Source organism: Chaetodon trifascialis, chromosome 19 (assembly GCF_039877785.1).
Source record: "Chaetodon trifascialis isolate fChaTrf1 chromosome 19, fChaTrf1.hap1, whole genome shotgun sequence".
In the NCBI taxonomy this organism is placed as follows: Eukaryota; Metazoa; Chordata; class Actinopteri; order Chaetodontiformes; family Chaetodontidae; genus Chaetodon; species Chaetodon trifascialis.
In genome coordinates, this window is record NC_092074.1 from 9,771,699 (window position 1) to 9,791,440 (window position 19,742).

The 19,742-nt window shown below is 45.5% G+C and overlaps 1 protein-coding gene across 1 annotated transcript; it reads right to left on the reverse strand.

Annotated features, from left to right (window-relative positions):
- Nucleotides 1-2,785: 2,785 nt before the first annotated feature.
- naa30 (N-alpha-acetyltransferase 30, NatC catalytic subunit) lies at nucleotides 2,786-8,632 on the reverse strand. The gene is made up of 4 exons (XM_070986957.1): nucleotides 7,574-8,632; nucleotides 6,634-6,757; nucleotides 6,262-6,317; nucleotides 2,786-4,051 (listed from the first exon to the last, which is right to left on the reverse strand). Exons 1-4 carry the CDS (start codon nucleotides 8,432-8,434, stop codon nucleotides 3,914-3,916), a joined length of 1,179 nt encoding a protein of 392 aa, XP_070843058.1. The 5' UTR covers nucleotides 8,435-8,632; the 3' UTR covers nucleotides 2,786-3,913.
- Nucleotides 8,633-19,742: the final 11,110 nt, after the last annotated feature.

Here is a 19,742-nt window from a genome sequence, read left to right on the forward strand (position 1 = left end):
TGCCTGATTGTGACTCTATCATACAGCTTTTGAGTGTGAATTCTGTTTTAAATGAAAAACCACTAGACAGCAGACAAGATAACCCAGTTTACAGCATTAAAAAAATCAAATAATTTATTTCTGTGTTCTTTTTCCACATTAAATAAAAGCTATCGGACATTTCCAGATCAAAATCAAGAGAGGGGACAGGGAAGAGGAACAGGGCAAACAGAAATCTGACATGCAGAAAAACCTTTTGCTCTCCCCTTTCACACACTTGGTGGATGGCGGCGGAGGCGGTGCTGGCCACCCCGGAAAGACTGCAGGAAGCCCCCGTTGTTGGTTGGTTGGTTGGTTGGTTGGTAGAATGCAGGGACCACAGCTTTTGTGGCACTGCCAAACAAATCTTGCTAATCTGAACAACAAACTGGTTTCTGGGGGGAATTTCTGATTGTAACACTCAAAATGTAGGATGGCAGATGTTGCCCCAGGCGAAGACAGAGAGGTGGGGTTGTGATTGTTAGAATAAGCCACCTGGATGGAGCAGAAGTCCAGGACGGGGAAAGAAAACTGCTTCTGACATCTGTGAACACTGAGTTGGCATGTCAAGTCAAACCTTTGATGCATTGTCAGAGACAGAGCAGAGTAGAACTATGCAGCCCCACGAGCCATGGCTACAAAGTGATAGTGATGACGAAGCCCTTCGGTCTGTGATCATGGTCTAACAGAGCCCTTTGGCTCTTTGCCACAGGCTGTAATGCCCATACACCTAATGGAACTGCCAGAGTTACACAGGAGTAAAACAAAAAAAGACAACCGCCGTTTCCTTCAAAATGTAAAACACCTCCTCATACTGACAACTGGTTTGAAAGTTGGAGATACAGTAGGTTCACTATGTGAAGTGTTACCAATATTCTCTCCTTTAATCCATCAGTAGTCACTGTGTAGACGAAGAAAAGGCCAGGACCATGAGGGGACCCAGGAAGGAGAAACAAGGGTCAACACAGGGACAGAAATCTCCAAAATAAACCAGGAGTTTACTCTAAACAGTGTCAGATGAGCAGTAAAGATAGTTTGAGTTCGGGGTGGTGAGCGTTTCCATGTGCCCAGTATGAACTGCTCCGAATTCTCGGTAAACCTCCTGATGGGCTAAAGTAGCACAGAAATTAAAAATACAATTCAAATCTGATAAATCAACCCAAACCGCCCCTTTCCCAACAGACGATTCAAAAAAAAAAAAAAAAAGCTCTCAATATATAGAACAACACTTGTATACAAATCTGGGGGATTTAAAAAAAAAAAAAAAAAAAAGGAGAAAGAAATATAGTTCATCTGATCCATTGCTCCAAATGCACACAGACACAAACTTGCATACACGGGCTGTTATGTGGGTGGAAACTCTGTAAACATCTACTCTCCCTTTCAGTCCTGGGCTCCTGGGGTGAAATATCAGCTGAAATAAAGGGGAAACACACCCAAAACATGAACACAGTCCTGCAGTCCTGTAGTGTCGCTCATAGAGACCAACTCTTAAATTATCTGACGACCATGAATGTTTCCTGGTTTGTTCTGTAAAACTCTGCAGCAGATTTTACTTTGACTTTCACTTGTGCCACATGGCAGTGCTTTCTACTCTCCATATTGTGGGCATGCTAAAAATAACACAAGTCCATCTGCATAATTTGAGGCGCTACAAGGAAAACAAAATGATTACTTAAAATTGCATTTAAAACCCTTGATGTGGTTGGTCTTCCAAATTTTGATGTAGGGTTTCTCCCCTCAACTATCCATCTGTCTCCTGCCCTTTCCATCTTATTTAGCACAAACTTGAATCCTGGAAAGCTTAAAAAAAAAAAAAAGGTGTGATTTGTTCCTTCCTGTTGTCCTTATAAGGCTGGAGCAAAACACAGCACCTCAAAAGGCTCTGATTTTCCTGTGCAGGGGCCTCTGAAAGCAGAGAAATTAAGGTCTAACAGAACAGATCCACGCCGTTGTCAAAATAACAAGACACACACACACACACACACACACACACACACACACACACACACACACACACACACACACACACACACACACACACACACACACACACACACACACACACACACACACACACACACACACACACACACACACACACACACACACACACAGACTCATTCATACGTACACATACACACTGCAGCAATTTCCAAAGAAGTGCATCCGACCTTTGTTCATTTAACTTTTGAAGAAAAAACGAAAGTGGCTGAAGCAAACTTTCCTTGCCTTAATTAGTGTGGATTGGAACGTCCGGGTGCATCTAGGACTGGAGATCTTACAATGTGAGCGAGGTTGGTTGTGCGTCGGGTTAGGGCACCTGGGAAGTGCATTGTTGACTCAGCCGCTTCTGCAGCAGCGTGAGGTTATACAGGTGTAAAGTCGACAATCTAAATAAACTGAAAGCAAACACAAGAATAAAATATAATCTGCTAAGAATACTTGTCTTTTTTTCCTTTTTATCAAGAGATAAACACACACACACACAGCATACTCAAACAGGAAACCAGCATATTTAACACTTCGCCTCCGGTCTGGCACCGAGCGCAGACCAGAACTGGACCGAGGCCGCCGCGTGACGCCTGTTAGCAGGCAGATCCCTGCAGTTGTGGCCGAGAGTGCTGATGGACTGAGTGGCACTTGCAATGAGTAGAAAGAGACGCGTCATCTAAAAAGGAGCAAAGTGAGACGGCTGGGACACGTTTGACCGCACCATCATTGGCAAGGAGTCTCAATGAGAGACTCCATTTTTTTTTTTCTTTTGGGGGAATTTCGTAGCAGCTGGCAGTGCATTTGGGAAAAAAACAAGTTCTGAAAATAAGCTCCTCACATATACTGTCAGGGTTTGATGGTGAGATTTAGTGAAGGACGCCGAAGCGAACAGGTGGCAGATCCACCTGCTGGGCAAGGTTTGAGGTGCTAATGGAGTGACCCGTTTCGATCAACTGCTCTGCACCAACATGCTTACACCAAGCACAGGGAGGGGCTCAAAGAGTTGGCCTCAGACTGGGTTAAACAACACTCGTCACGCTCCCCCCCCCCCACACTCATATTAAAATAAACGCATGCATATCTTTACAGGCTTCAGTCCTGGAGGCCGGGGCAGGTGATGGAAACAGCAGCAGGGCGTTGCTGCGCCCACTGGACAGGATGGGAAACAAAAACACACAACAGCACGCATGCGCTCGCCACACACGCTCACAGTGAGACCAACCACGCCACATACACATGCACACGAAAACACTTCCCAAAAAAAGAAAAAGAGGCGGCACAAACACGCAGTCATACTATAGCTTTTCCATCAACTGTCCAACTTACAAGGTTAAAAAAGAAACACAAAAATAAACTCCACAAATATTTTCTTCCCAGTCTGTTTTTACCACCCTGCTTCCTTGCTTCACGTGTTGTTTTCTTTAAGTCCGTGTTTGTCCTGTGTTCTGCAGGAGGATTTGGTGTGGTGCCATGTCCTCTGGGGGTTTTCAGACGTACGTCCTCGCTTGAGCTGCCTCGCGTCCCAGTCAATGCGGCGTCCAAGCTTGAAGGTCAAAAAGGTCACCTAGTCCCCAGTCAAGGTCATCCCAGAGACCACCCTCACTCGCCCCCCCCCTCCTCGTCACAGAAAGTATCAGGGCCCCTTCATGAAAACATCAGGCGGGATGTTAGTCCGTGTCTGCCTACACAACTGTTCAGAGGTCAAGGACAAAAAGAGGGTGTGTTTGCACGTCTATGCATACCTATGTGCATACTCCTGTGTGTGTACTGTGTGTATGTGTGTGTGTCTGTGTGTATGTAAGAGTGAAATGACCAGGGCAGAGCTCAGGCTGTCAAGCTGATAGTGTACGAAGTGAACAGCACCCGCTGTCCCGTCCTCCCCCGTCCCCTCTTCTTTCCTCTAGCGGAGCCACAGTTTGAGCCGCAGCGCGTCCACTCCGTTCAGGTAGTATCTGAACAGCCGCTTGTCTCTGACAAAACCCAAGTTCTCGTACAGCTTCAGGGCTGATTTGTTGGTGATTTCAGTCTCCAATACAACCTGGGGACACACAGATGGCCTCGTCAGTATGTTGTACACATGAGTAGACAGACTGGTCCTTTGGTTGTGCAGTGATAGTTTATCCAATGCCAAGAAAACACACTCAACCCTACAACTCTACCCCTGTCTTAGTTTCATGTTGTATCACATTAGCTAGGAAGCTACTCATAGATAGTTCCAAGAGTCAGCTGGGTTTTGTACATAATTAGAAAAAGCAAAGCCAGCAAATTAGCTTGAAGGCACATGACCTCATGGATGCTGTGTGCAGCTTTTGTGTGTGCGTGGGCGTGGAGGGGGGACTCGGGTTAGCAGCTGGGGTTAGGAGCTTCAATGAGTGAGCTAGCAGCTAATTACACTGCAGTGTCTCATGCTATTTCTGCGTGTTTCAAACATACATACAAAGTGTAAAAAAAAGGTGGTTTTGACCTTTGTGCCTGAGCTAAGCTAGCTGTTACCCAGATGTGTCCAGTCTTTACGCTACAGTAGGCTGACCAAGTCAAGGAGCACACATTCAGACTGGTCGTAGTAAGGAAAACAGGGAACACATGACGATGATGCTGTCTCAGTAAGCCGTGACAGTGTGACAGCGAGCCAGCACGCACAGCACCAGGACCCTGAAACTGAAGCAGCTTAATGCAGTCGCTGTAACTGTTTAAGCAAAGCAGAGAACAACCCTCAAACATATTGATCTGAATTAAGGTTAAGTATTCAAGTACGTCCGTAAGTCGATATTTAGTAGTGACAACAACGAATCTAATGAGATCCACCGTGATTCAATACTGTGCAGAGATTAAACATAACATCCGAGATGTGATGGTGAACTTTGCTGCCAACAATTTTTCCAAAGTGAACACAAGCTATTAGAAAACTTTCCTTTCTACCCAGCAGCTAATAGTCTCTATTGACTGCACTACAATTTTCCAATCAAGCAGCCATTACCTTAAACGTGCTTGAGAAGAGTGCCCCACTACAGTGACCTTGAGTAACATATTTTCTGTAACACATATGCAACTGTGTAGTCATGCAGTGGCAGGAAGGGGTAGTTTAGCAATCTTTCTTGTTTGAGCATTCGAGGAAGGTCTGATATTGAAGTGTGCTGTCAACAGCCACTGCATCTATAAGCAAAGCATTTGGGATTTTCAGCTGGATTTGGTAGTCCACGATCTTTTCCTACAAGCTTTAGAGGGTACCAACAAACCAACGGAGACCAGAAGATCAAATAATGAGGCTTTTTAAATCTTATGCTAACACTTTTTTAACTTCAACGACCAAGGTTACAACAATGTTCTGCTGAACCCAGACAAAAACCACCCAGGGACACAAAAGCAGCAAAGCTTAAAAAAAAAATGCAGCTTTGCGACACAGTTACAGAGTTTGTGGTAGCTTGATTGATGAAATAAAAATCCATTTCTATGAAAGAATGTACTCGGTGGCTTTGTGTACACAATCGCAGCAACAGAAAAACAATCACAGCTGTGAATCACTGTGTCAGTCCTTTGGCCTCAGTCGACAAAAGGATTTGAGAAAGGTTAGCACGGGTTATTTCAACTGCAAACTTGTGGAGGTTTCAAAATATTTCAAGTTCACAGTGAGTATTGTGTGTGTAAGAAGCAGGTGAGTGCGCATGAGGCTATTCAGGAACAGCAGAGCCAGTGAAAAAGTCTGTAGTAACAGGGAGGCACTGAAGGGCTCGGATGCAGCTGACTGTCAAATCAAGGCTGCCATCAACCTATGATAAGTGAAGGACGGCAAAGAAAAGTGGACCTTGAAACACTAGCAGCACTTATACTTTCTTTTGGTTCATGCTCGCACAAAGGCCGACACAAAACTAGAACAAAGAATCAAATGAAGAACACGAAAGGTTCATTTCAGTCCTTTTCAAACGTGTTGTCATTTTGTGTTTTAACTGTATTTTCCAGGAATTTCTGGTTTCTTGTTCTTTTACTGTTCAGTCTGGTTGGTAAAAGTGTCCTCTACTCTCCTGCCTACATTAACAGCGTGAGTGAATATGCTGGCACAAAGCTTGCGAACGTCTGCCAATGTCAGCCATGAAACCTTTTGCATGTTGGCACAAACCCATAAGTGTTTGTTTTTCAGGCTTTTCTCAAAAACTTTGATATTTGCTGGATGTATTAAAATTCGGTTTTAAAAAAGGAAGACGTGTGAATTGACTGAACGTCCTCCAGCAGGAAAGGGTCAGTGCATCTTACCTCATCACAGTCACCCTCCACCATGGCATAGATGGCCTTCTTCACCAGATTAGTACCTGACACAGAAGAGTTCAGAGTCAGTGATGGCACACAAGTCAACGAAACACGAGCTTGAAGAAAAGAACGCTTGTTTTTTTCTACTTTTTCTGGCTTGACGTCTGATCACATAAGAAGTGCAAAAGGTGTGCAATGTCTAGGTGTTACACATCAACTCAGAGTGTATGACTTATCTAAATGTTGCATTTGCATAAAGTGATTTGGCTGTCAAAAAAGCACAAAAGTCGCTGTTGCACAACTTGGTCTCGGCTGCACACCATGAAAGGACAGGCTTTTTGTTTATTCTGCACAGGACGTGCAGGGTGCTGGTCTCACCGATGCTTTTCCTTCTGTGTTTTGAGTCCACGGCCAGCATGGCAATGTAGCCACGACGGAACATCTTCTTGTGCATGTCAAGCTTACATACTATGGCTCCGACACACTCCTGCTCCACCATTGCCTGTGACACACACACACACACACACACACACACACACACACACACACACACACACACACACACACACACACACACACACACACACACAAAATTAGTTCTTCTGAGCGGCCCCTGAAAGCCTAGCAACAGTTCCTATACAGCTGCTGTCGTCCTGCCAGGCCTGCTGGCTGTCAGAGCTGACCTCTGACCTTTATTTCATGGCACTTCCTCTTATGTCACATGCAGCTTTCCAGCCAAACTGGAACTGGAAGTTTACGACCTTGAGGCTCAGAGGATAAACAAAGAAAGGACAATATTTTTCAGGGTAGAGAACCCGAACTGGACACTGCAGGTGCAAGAGGAAACACCCACTTAAAGTACATTACTCGCTACCTAAACTGGAAAGTTTGCTTGGTCTTAAATTCCTGCACACATATTGGACACAAGATCCATACATCACTGCCAAACTAAACAGGATATGGTCATGACAGTTCAGCTTGTCTTGACTGAACAGCTATTAATTCAAAATTGAAATCTACAAAATTAACCAGGATGGAGGTCTTGTGATAAAAAGTGGGTTTGCAGCTGCCATCAGATACAATACAAACTCCAAACCAAAGAACCACCAGTAAGACATTTACATGTGTGTGTTTAAGCTGTGTGTGCCGCTGTATGGCGCATTGACAGGTACACCCAGCCCCAGGAATGGCATGCTGCTTCAGGCAAAGTCCATGGGCTGGGAGGGTCACTCACACCTTATCTTCATTTGATCAACAAAGTTTAACAACGAATACAGACATTTTCTTCACACTGGGATGGATTCGGTGTCGTACTCACCAGAAAGCAGAGCTGCGGCCAGTTATGGATGAAGTACCTGTACGTGTAAATTGAATAAGGCTCAGACAAGTCCTTGGTGATCAGTCTCATGATCCACGGCATCTGTAGCTCGGACTCGTAGCGGACATAGCGGATGCCGTGGCTGTCCTCTTCCGCTCGGCCGGGAGAGCTGCTCAGGTCGAGCCGGGCCAGCTCCGCGGCTGGCGGCTGCTGCGGGTCAACGAGGCTCTCCTCTCCGCCGGGCCCGGCAGCGTCCGGCGGCTCGACGCTCGGTGGTCTCGGAGGCTCTGTATGGTCAAACTCCTCTTTGCCTTCGTCCCCGGAGTGGCTGTGGGCCGCCTCAGTTCTCGTGAAACCCGGCATCCCGTTCATGCTATTGTTGACCAGAGGAGAGTGACTGCCGTTTTTGGAGAATGGGCTGTGGCCTTCGTGTTGGCAATGCTCACTATTGTTTCTAGCGGCTGGAGCCTCCTCATTGCTGCCGCTGCTGCTGCTGTCACAGTTGTCCACGGACGGTCTCGGATTGTCAGGCCGGTTCCCTGTATGCTGGTGGCTGTCAGCGTTCTCAGAGGGGCTGGCCAAGCCATTTAGCTGCTGCTGCTCTCGGGCTTGCATTTTGAGGTGCAGCGCCGCCGGGCTAGCTCTCGCTAGCATGTTTTTCTGCTTATTCTTAACCGACGTGTTAACTTCGCTCACCGGCTGCGACTTCTTCCCTGTATCGGTGGGTACACAGTCCTCCCTGTGGTAGGCCGACTCTCCGCCTTCCCCCGCCGGCTCCGCGCTCCCAGCCCCGGGGAAAGGAGGAATTTCAGCCGGGGATGCAGGCAGTGCGCTACTAGGCCCAGGCGGCACTGTGGCCATCCCACCGCATTAAGGTGGAGATTCACGCTTGGAAAACGTTGAACACTATCTCATCCACAAGACGAAGGGGTATACAATCAATATACAAGTTAGTTCACCGAATATTACATAAATCCAAGGGTTTTTGGGTCGATAACGTATCCGCTGGCGACGTTTGTCGCTGCTTTCTCCTCGATTTCCCTGCTGCCGCAAAGTGCTGTCGCAGCAAACGCCATTGCCACAGCAGACAGAAGCGTTTTACGACAGTAGTGTAACGCATGACAGATGCAGGTTTATTCAGCACCACCAGGGACGCTTATCTACTGTACTGAGTTCACTTAAAGCCATTTCTCCGTGTTCATTCTGTGGTTTTGTTGACTTTGATCTACAAGAAAAGAAAATACACAAAAGCAAGGAAAAGTGGACAGTGGAGTGGCTTCACGATGTTTACATTGCATTGGTGTACAGCCTGTAATTTCTAAACCCCTGAACGTATTTGTCTATTTAAAAACCTGAAAAAGTGTCGAAATGACAAACAAACACTTCGTCTATTGTACTGTTTTTTTTATATAACTTTTTTTTTTTTTTTTTACAGGATACCACTCTGCAAAATTGTTAAATTATTGACAAGAGGAGGTAAAGTGCATCATGGTTGAGTAATTACTTTTAACGTTAGTTTAATGCAGACTCTTGTCATAATTTGCATTTCATCTCATGTTTAATAGACCTGCATATAATCGGTCTTTGAATTTGTACTACAGCCTGATATGTGTTGGAACACTTTAAATGGTGAAATTAGCTCCACAGTGAGTGGTACCAAGTGTGATTTCAGAAGCTGTTCGACTGAAAGGTTCACAACCCTGTCAGGTCAAGCAAGACCTGTCTACTTTCTTACCAGCAGAGGGCGCCAAGTTGAAGATCGATTCGGACAGTACTGTATATATTTACAGTAACAATTCTGAAGTTTCTCCAGTAGATGTCGCCAGCGGATCAATTTTATTGTCCTTTCAGTTGGCCGGTGTAAGCACTTGTCTGTTTCGAAGTATGTGCCTTCAGCTGCCCTAAAAATGCTTATAATCTCTATGAAGTGAGAATGAATAATCATCGTAATGTATTATCTGAGCTCTATAAGAGTTACAGAGGTGAATTGTTAAACATTTACTATTTTTTAAAAACCTTCCCCAAACTTTGCTCCACTAGCTCTAACTTTGCTCCACATTAACCTTAGTGCTGGTTTTCATCGACATAAGAAAACAGCAGAGGAAAGAACTATGTTCTTTTCTGTTTATCCTATTAATGAATGTATAAGAGTTGTAAAAGATAAAAACCCCTGCCCTCTCAGCACTGACCTTAAAAAAACATGACAAAAGCATAAATGAAACAAACTAAAAGAGAAACAAAGTGAAATGTACGGCTAATATTGTGGATCTGTTTCATATTGAGGACAATGGCAAAAAAGTGGCAATCACACCGGTTGTGTAAATCATGCAAACCATGTCAAACTTCATTGGAAATAACCCTAAACACTGAGACGGCAGACTCACTTGAGTCCATGTTTATCTGCAGGGTGCCATGGCCTGGACGAGGAGGCAGTGTTTCTCTATTGTGTCCTCAAGCAAGTCCATGTACAGAGAGCTGGATCACTATTTGGAGAAGACACTGTGTGAACTTTCAAGTCCAACAACGCTGCCTTATTTCCTCTATGTAGAAAGAGGAAAACAAGACACTTCTACTGACATATAGTTTGTCCAGGTAGATAAACAGATAGAGCTTCTACAGTCAACACCTTCCCCTCTGTCCTACATTCAGCTACCTTGAACACATGTGTGCTTGATATGTGAAAGGAGATGGAGTTATATTGTGTTTGTAGATATATGTTACAGAGAAAGCGACGTAGAGATAGACGGGGAGAGAGACGGCCCTTTGAAAGCTAAGCCTTGGGGCTGAGAACTCTCTGAAGAGCTGGAATCAGACATGCACAATCAGTTCCCCCTCTTCAAATCTCCTTTACAGGCCTATCTACTTGAACAGGCTTCTCTTAATTACTTTCTCTATCACTTAGCGAGCTGTGCCTGGGACTAGGAGCAGCAGCGTCTTGCCAGAGACACTTGGCTGGTTGGAACCCATATTTATATATCTTCTTTCTCACAATCCTGTCCCGTACCTTCCTTTTTTCTCCCTCCTCCTCCTCCTCCTCCTCCTCCTCGCCCCCCCCTCGCTTTCATTCTAGGCTGCTCTTGTCTCTCTGTGGCTCTCCCCATCCTGTCTTTACCCTTTTCCAAATATCTCCAGGGTGTCAGTTGCGTCATGTGACTGGTGCGCTTGTGATTACAGCAGTTGGCAACTGTACTCCATGAGGAAGAACTCAAAATACCTTGAAAAATGACAGCATATAAAGAAGTACCCTTTGAGGTCAGCTCGGCAGAGAGTGGCAGCATGCACAGGACAACCTGGGCTGATAATGACACCCAAGTACCATCCTCCTTCGAATCTCTGTGCCTGTCTGAACTGGTGTCAGGGGCTGGAGGCCAACCTTTGGATCTCCTCTTCTTACCCCCCTCCTCTCTCATATTCCTGCCTGTCACTTTGGCTTGCTCCCCTCACTCTGCTCACTTCCCTGTGTCGTCGTCGTCGTCGTCCTCCTCCTCCTCCTCCTCCTCCTCCTCTTTTTCTTCCTCTTTTTTTTTTATTTTTTTCTGTCTGGCGTCTGGTCCACTAGAGCTGTATTTAATTAGTTTCTGTTGGGTTAATTAGGGGCTAAAGTTAGGGGGTCGGACCAGAACAAAAGCGGGTCAGGCTGGACGGATGCAGGTGCTCCTGTGTGGTTGCCAGATTCCACCGTTCAGATTAAGATGGCTGAAAATTGTCTGGAGTATTGGGGAGAGAGTGAGAGAGGCATGAATTGCAGGGTGGGAGGTGTTCCATCACATATGGGATGACAGCTCCTTATACCCTCATGCTGGCACCATTGTGCTTATTATTTGATGCATCTTTTCTTTGCATTTTCTACAAGAAACCATCTCATATTCAGCAGACTTCAGCTTGCTTTCATGGCTTTTCCCTCTCATATTACACTGGCACACATCACACAGGGCTGATCTAATGTATGGTGTGTGCAAGTGATGTATTTGCCAGTCCGTTTCCCCGTTGCCATACAAGGTGCAGTGTTGTATGTTCTCATTCATATCGCTCCCAGGCACTCGGTCCCCTTTTTCATCTATGCGTGGCAGCTATACCCTCTCCTTTTGCTTTGTTGGTTGGCTGTGTAGAATGAAAAACATGTGAGGAGGACATCAAAAGACCAATCCAGACAAGTGAAGTATACATAAAATGAGCAATTCAAGCCTGTGAAGTCTACATCAGTTGTTTAAATGCAGTGATCATGTAAATGAAATGACTGAAAACAGCAGATGTAAGTCTAGAAAAGCTTCAGGCTGCAGCACTTTGAAGGTTACCTGCTTCCTTATTGTACTTTTGGCATGCACTATTTTAAAACATATTAAAGTGGGTAACTGGAGCTGTTTTTAATGGATGTACGACAAATACGTACTTACAGACTTATGTGTGCGACTTTGATTACAAAGAAGGGCGAGGAGAGCCAAAAGAGACACGATTTGACCTTTTCTTCTGTCCCGTGGAGCTGAAGATGGACCAGATGAACTGATATGAGGGGAGAGGAAGCGAGAGAAGAGGAGAGGAGAGAGAGGGCATCTCTGGCATGGCTGGAGACCCTCAGTGTGTGAGGGTCCTGGGGCCCTTTAGACAGGCGCCAGCCCAGCAGGGAGGCAGAGACAATCACGCAGCACCAGATTCAATGCACATGAGATGGAGGGATGGAGGGAGATGAGGAGACACAGAGGGGAGGATTGAGGAAGGGGGGGTGAGATGGGACAAAGAGCACAGCTGAGAAAGGTGGAGGACACGACAAGGAGAAGAGTAGACGGGCCCAGGTAGACATGGACAGAGCTGCTGAACAAGAGAAGAGTTGAAAAGAGATGGATGGAGACGGAGAGAATGACAGTGTGGATCAAGAGGAGGTGAGAAGAGAAGAAGTAAGAGGAAGAAAGAGCAAGCGAGAGAGAGATAGGATATATTCCCTCTGTAACAGTCTTTATCACCAGCCCAGATCGTGGCGTATGAACAGTGATCCAAGTCAACCATCTGCTGAGGCTAGATAAGCCTGGGAGAGCTGGGTATTGAGCTGTCACTCAGGGAGGAGTGGAGAAAAATAAAGAGAGGAGGGGAGAGAGGAACAGAGGAGAAATAAAGACAGAACGGGAGAGATCGAGAGGGAGGGAGGGAGGGGTCTGTGCAAGGTAGGAAAATTCAAAGGAGAAGATTTGAGCAGACTGGAGAGCATCCGTCTTGTTACAGAAAGACTTAACGTCAGCTAGATGTCCAGCCCTGTCCTGCCTAATCTTTAAATAATCCTTCAGCTAATGAGAAGAACAATAAAACCAAGCTATTTATTGGTTTTTATATTTGTCAACACACACACACACACACACACACACACACACACACACACACACACACACACACACACACACACACACACACACACACACACACACACACACACACACACACACACACACACACACGCACACACACACTAGTTTACGCTCACATCATCACGCTAATGGTGACACAAGGCTGTTTGTTGTTCATATTTATACATGTCACCAGTTAGAAGTACAAAATCAGGCTGTTTTCATTTTCCTCAAGCAACATCACAACTCACAACACATGCGTTTTAATGGCAAAAGAAGTGTATGTGTGTGTGGGGGGTGTCTCAGTTGATTAGACACCTCTTCTGCTGGTGAGGATCCCCAGAGTGGAAGATGGGTTACTAGTTGATTAAGCCTGTGTGTAGGTGATTAAGTTAAATCCCACTTAAACATACCCCCCTAAACCACTTACTGCAAAACTATGAATGAGGTTATTATCCTGTATGTGTGTGAGGAAAGTTTAACATTCGGTGTTGGGTGACTGGTGTCATCATTCACCTGATTTTAAAGATGTGCATCCAATCCCAGCCCTTCCTTTTTGGATGTGTGTTTGTGTTTATAGTGTGATACTGTGGTACTATGGGGGCGTGAATTAAGGCCGGGAGGGGGGTCAGGCCCGGGAGTGGGGGTTAGGAGGGGATTAGCCGAGGCCAGTTGGATCATTTTACAGCCGGAGGACCCCCCCTCACCCTCTGCAGTCTCCTGGACAATGAGGATTAAACTCCTCTTGTTCCTCAACTCCGAAAAACGGCAGGACGACAAAGACACTATTCCTCCTGGGTCCCCTGGCTGTGGCTGGGAGCTGAGCTGAGGAGAGGAGAGGAGGGAGGGAAGGAGTAAAGAGGAGAAGGAGGAGGAGGGAGGCAGGAGGAGGCAGGGGGTCCATCATAAAATTAATCCCTTCACAGTTTCCTCTGGGTGCAAAGTGAGATATGAGGCAGACATGTCTAATGAAACGCTACAGTCATCTAAGGGCACAGCGATAAAAGCATACATTAAACTAATGGAGCTCGTCATTAGTGCCTCTATTAAGCGGATCGAGAGGGTTGTCCTCTCCTTTTTTGATCAGCGAGGAAGATTAATCAATACCAATAAAACTCCTCCTTCTCCACATTGTCCTAATTCAGTGCTTGCACAGTAGCTGTGCGGCAATATTTAAGATTGCTTACCCATAATCCTCTGGGTCTATTTGTAGTTTACATTAAAGGAACAGTTTGACATTTGTTAAATATGCTTCATCACTTTCTTGCCAAGAGTTAGATGACAAGATTAATTCTAGGAGATGTTAGCTTAGCATAGCATAGAGACTTGAAACAAGAGAAACAGCTCTGTCTGAAGGTCACGAATGAATACCTTCTAAAAATCATGCACTGTGGTGTTACAGAAGGTTATGCACTTGACTTGCACATGTCCTGTTGAGATCAATGTGAAATAACAGGTTAATTAGTGAGCTTTGAGGTTCTGATACTGCAGGCAGATTTGGACGGTGCTGGCTAGCCGCTTCCCTGTGTTTCCAATATTTATGCTAAGCTAAGCTAATCGGCTGCTGGCTGTAGCCATGACTAGTTAGCTTTAGGCTGATTTTGTTACCCTCAGCCAGGTAAACTGTTGCCCTCTTCCCAAACTGTCAAACTCTTCCTTCAAAGTGATGTCGTATGGCACAAATAGAGACCACAAAGTATCACTTCCAGAATAACTTCAAGCTTAAAAGACTGAAAGATAAATCATGTGTAAAAGCCTAGTGATGAGCAGTGTGTGATCATAGCCTGAGGCATGGTGATTATGGATCCCTATGAGGCAAAGTGTCCACCCTGGGACATGCTAGTGGGCTCAGTATGTGGCAGGCTTTGGAAGGAGAGAGATTTGGTTGCACTCAATGTTTCACCGTAACAACTCCTTGCTTATAGCAATAGAGGACAAAAGTAATTTTTTGATGTTGTGATGCTGAGGATCAAATTTGTTGGTCAACATCCAAATGAGAGGGACGATAAAAGAGGAAGACAAAAGAAACAGAAGTCCACTGGTTTTAATCTGAGGGAAAAACGAGGGAGTCAATATAGGAACGTAAAGAGAGGAGTGAAAGAGAGAACCGAGGAGGAGGGCGAGGAGCACAACAGATCCAGGGGGAGTTAGAGGAGAGAGGAGAGCAGAGGAGGGGCCTTTCATACAAAAAGGCTCTCTTTTACTTATAAAAGAGGAAAAAAAGAGCAAAAGAAAAGCTTCTTCTCGCCTCCTGGACGCAGTGTCAAACCCAATCAGTGTCTGGTCTGGCAGTGCTGCTCGTCTCCCAGGCACCAGCTCACAATGGAGGCGAGCCTCGGCCGCCACACCTCTCACTTCCAATCTGCATCCTGCAGGACAGGCCTGAGAGCGAGTGGGCCGCGGGGAGGGACAACAATGCAGCTCAAATGTTCAAATTCTCCTAAAAAATCTGTGTGTGCTGAGAATTGGATTAACTAGTAAAAGTAAAAACACACTCCTCAAATAGCTTAAGATCAGTTCATGTTGATTTGGGCAGCTAATATCAGTTTTTATTGTGAGGAAGCTGGCCTGAGTGTGGCGTGGGATCAATGGCCGGATGTAGGTAGTTATTGTTCTTAAAGATTTTCAATACAGGTGGAAAGAATGGGACTTAGTGTCAGGGTGTGTGTACGGAAAGCCAAACACAAACATGGATAAACTGCTCGACGCTTACAACGACCAACAATCCCTGAGCTGTGCAGTCCCGCGCTAATAAACATGAGCAACAAGGCTTGATCCTTAAAAACCTCGCCAGTCAAAAAAAAAATGTCTATCTTGAATAGACACCCCCCTAAATCGCATTGTTGAGCAAATCCTGTATTAAAAGCAAAGAGTTACTCTGCATTTATACTCCTGAAGACTTTAGTTAAGCCAGTGCCTCTGCCACTTTGCAGCGCGGGCTTCATCGAGCCCGAGTAAATCCGTCTCTCAATGGTGATTGGCTGAAGCTGAAGGGGCCATCTTTTTCACACGCTTCCTCACTCGCCAACCCCCCCCCACCTCATCTCGGCTAGTGCTTGCCCGTCACCAAACAATGGCTGGTTACTGGCAATTAAACAGCATTTTCCAAGGAATCCGTGGCACTGGTCTAATGGCATTACTGTTGGATGATTCAATCCCTGAATAGTCAACAGGATTTTGCCTCTCACCAGGAAAATACTGCTTCATCGAATTACCCGTATTACATAGATTTACCCAAAGCTTATGATTCAGGGTTCACAGATTACTGCTCTTCTAAAGATGGCGGGAGAAAAGAGCGATGGGCCAGGAGAGTGATGGCTCCCAGCGCCTCAAAGCTGGGTGCCGCTGTCACTGGCACACCCTTCCCTCAAAAGACTAAAGCAGAGCAAGGATTTATCCACAAACCTTTGCAGATTCACAGAGATTATTAATTTACCTGCATGCAAAGACTTCCTTTCTTTCATCATTGTTTGCGTTTTCTGACTTTAATATCAGATGATGCAAGTCTTGAAAGATGGTTTACACATTTACAGTCACACACACATGCACACAGAGACATATAGGAGCCAAACTGCACATTGTGCCCTTTGACCTTCCACGGGTCGAGTCGGGCTGGGCAGCTCGGGGAACCAGGAAGACCGGCCAAGTCCATTATCTCACAATGAAGGGCTAATTACTGGGTCTGCAAGCCTCAAATCACACGGCAGCAGACTGCCTGTCTCTGTCCTCCGCTCACCCAACATCTTAATTGCTCTTTTATTCTCTCTCTGTTTTTACTGTGCCTCTCTCCCCGACTCGCTCCTTCTCTCGCCTCAGCCATTTCACACATAAAAGCAAGAAGCTAATTGCCTGCTATGGAAATATTGGGCCTGTGATTAGCCAGGCAGAAGGTTTGGCTGGCCTGTGTATTTCCCTGTCTGTGCGAGGGAGCGTCGAGCCAGCACGCCGGGCGTAAAAATAGGAAACTGCAGTCATCGCTGGTGAAAGGAAATTCATTTTTCTGTCATTCACATGCGAGTCAGGGTTGAAAGTGTGAGGACTGTCATTGTGCTCCAGTGGCAATTTGTCAGACTGCTATGTTGGCGAAATGTTGCTAGAAAATCAACTTGAACAAAATTACAGGAAAATTAGTTCAGTTGCTTTTAGGCAGAGTTGGAGAATTGTTATCATTTGCATTGACATTATTATGAGGCTAATTATTTTGCCCTCCTCTAGTTTAGATATCTGGACGACCAGTGTGGATTCTAACTGCAACCTCAGCTAATAAAAGAAAACAGTGTGATCAAATGCACAGAGCAGGTTGGTACACATGATTGGTCGATACATTTATTATCTATCTTTCATCTCTTATGAGTAATTTACCAAACCGTCATTACGTTCTCCTCCTTGGCCCTGACTTATCATCTCAATCTGTAGGTAATTTACTGATAATGGCACACAATCATCTAACAAGACAACACGGGTTAGTCTTAATAGACTCCATCTTGAGATGCACATACATATGGAAATGAGACCCAGTGGGGGAATTTGCTTCAGCTCCTGCTCTAAATAGCAGTGCCCTCTAACCTGCCTCTAACCTTGAATTATTCCTGCAACAAAAGATGTTTTTTCATCTTCATCTTCAAATGCTAACTTGAGCCCATCTGTGACTTCTGTCTCTTCTTTCTTCAGCACAGGAAGTAAAAAAAAAAAAAAAAAAATCCTCTAAAATACAAATTTTTAGGTGTGCATGAACAATATGAATACAATACAACTGCATTTACTTTTCAGATTGTACCTACTGCCAGTTAAACAACAAACAAAAAAACCCCCCAAGAACAAATAAGTGAATAAATAAATAAATGTTTTAATATGCTTTTTATAGACATGCTGGTTTGGCCTCTAACACTCAACAGGTGCAGTCTTCTCCCCTTTACTTCTTCTTCTATTATAACGCTTCCTTCTTAAGCTCTTTTCCATACACATCAGATGTTAGCAGGTTATTTTAGTAACTTTCCTTCATTCAGAGTCACCTGCCATTTGACCTCAGCCTTGTCCCAGCATCAAACCAAAGCCTTATGAGAACCTTGGGCGGATATTGAAATGCTCTTTCAGACGCTCTCTCTTTGCAGTGGTCCCCCAAGTGCTTTGTCCAAAACGCTGGAAAAGATGGAGAACGGAGAGAGCCTTGTTTTCCCAACGATGGGAGCAATGGAGTTTTTGGGCAGCGCAGCGATTGGTGGTAAGGGTGGGGGAAGGTTTGGGGGCCAAGAGGGGTGCAGGTCGGCTGTTCAAAGGCTGGCTTTTTGCATTGTTGGTCAGTTGGGGATTAAGGTCCTCTGTGCAGCAGAATAGCCCCTCTAATTAAAAAGGATAAGACGGCAGAAAAATAGCGAGAGGCACGGGAGGAAGCAAAAAGAGAGGGAGAGGGGAGAGCAAATTTGCAGAGAAAAGAAAGAAAAGAAAAACTGTTTTCAGTGTCACTCCTGCAGCCGGGCCCATCGATTCAGACTGGATTAACTTTACACTCCTCCTCCCTGTTTCTCTCTGTCACTCTCTCCCCAAATCTCTGTCTGTCGTTCTTTCTATCTTGCAATTTCCGAACTTTGTTCTCCGCATGCGCTTCATTTACGTGGAGGTACAGTTGCACAATGTATTCAAAGCATTTAGAGTGGCCTCAAAAAGCTACCTCTGCATATTGTTTGAGCTTATCTCTTTACAAAACCTTGACTGGTTGCAGTTACAGACTATGTAACGTTTCAAAAATACGTTTCATCTGCAGACACTAAAGTCGGATATTTTTCATTCTGCTGCAGGTTTTTGAGGAATGAATTTGTTTGCAAGGTGACATTTTGCTGTATAAACCCGGCAACTTGCACCAGTATGTGTTTGTGTGAGTGAGTGAGTGTGTGTGCTGCTCAGTATTTACCGTCATCAGAATGTGAATAGAGGAGCTATGTGTGTGCTGTGCTGTGCTGTGCTGTGCTGTGCCCCAGATGCTGGCTGACAGTAGGTGGGCTGTTTGCTGTGGGGATGCCAGGTTGTGTTTTTGTTTGGCCCTCCTCTGTCCCGCCTGCCTCCCTCCCCTTGCCAGGTGGGGGGTCCAGGGCTCCCGGGGCTGGTCCCTGCTGACCAATACCCAGGTATGAGGACTCTCGGTTTGGCTAACACTAGCTGCAGGCTGTGGGAGGTTAACGAGGTACCAGCAGGGACAAGACATTCAACCCTCCCATGGGCAAAACACAAGTGGTGGATGTCTCTCAATGAAGGGCATGAATATGATATGATGTAAGCCATGTGGAGGTCAGTGCAAAGAGGGTTAAATGGTAATAATACTGCAGGTGCAATATTAAACACAGATGCTATCAGAGACAAATTATCCTCCAAGTCTTTATCAAAGCGTCTCTCTGCTGACCAGATGTAAGTGTCTCACTGTGCACAAATCTGTGCTGCTGAATAACGGCCTGCTAGCATTTTAATTAGCTTGCCAGCTACAGCAGGTCACTGACTAGGCCTGCGAGTCGATCCCACGTCAACAAGCCGCGAGCGCCGTCTCTTTGTGGTGTGACTGGACCTTCAAGGTCCTGCAACCTGTCTGTTGTTTTCCTCAGAAACACCTGCTATCCGAAGCTCAAGTCGACTCCTCTGGAAATACAGTAATTCAATATCCACGGACGCTCGCTTTGGCTTGTCGTGGAATCACCAATATCGCTTCCTCCGCCATGCCTATCAATAAATCTATCAATTTGAGTTTTACAGGGCAGATGGCAAAAAGCAAGCAGTCAGATATGTCCAAGACAGTTCAGTGTGTGTAACAGATGGGGTTGGTTGAGTGGGCCAAGTCATTGATTTGACCT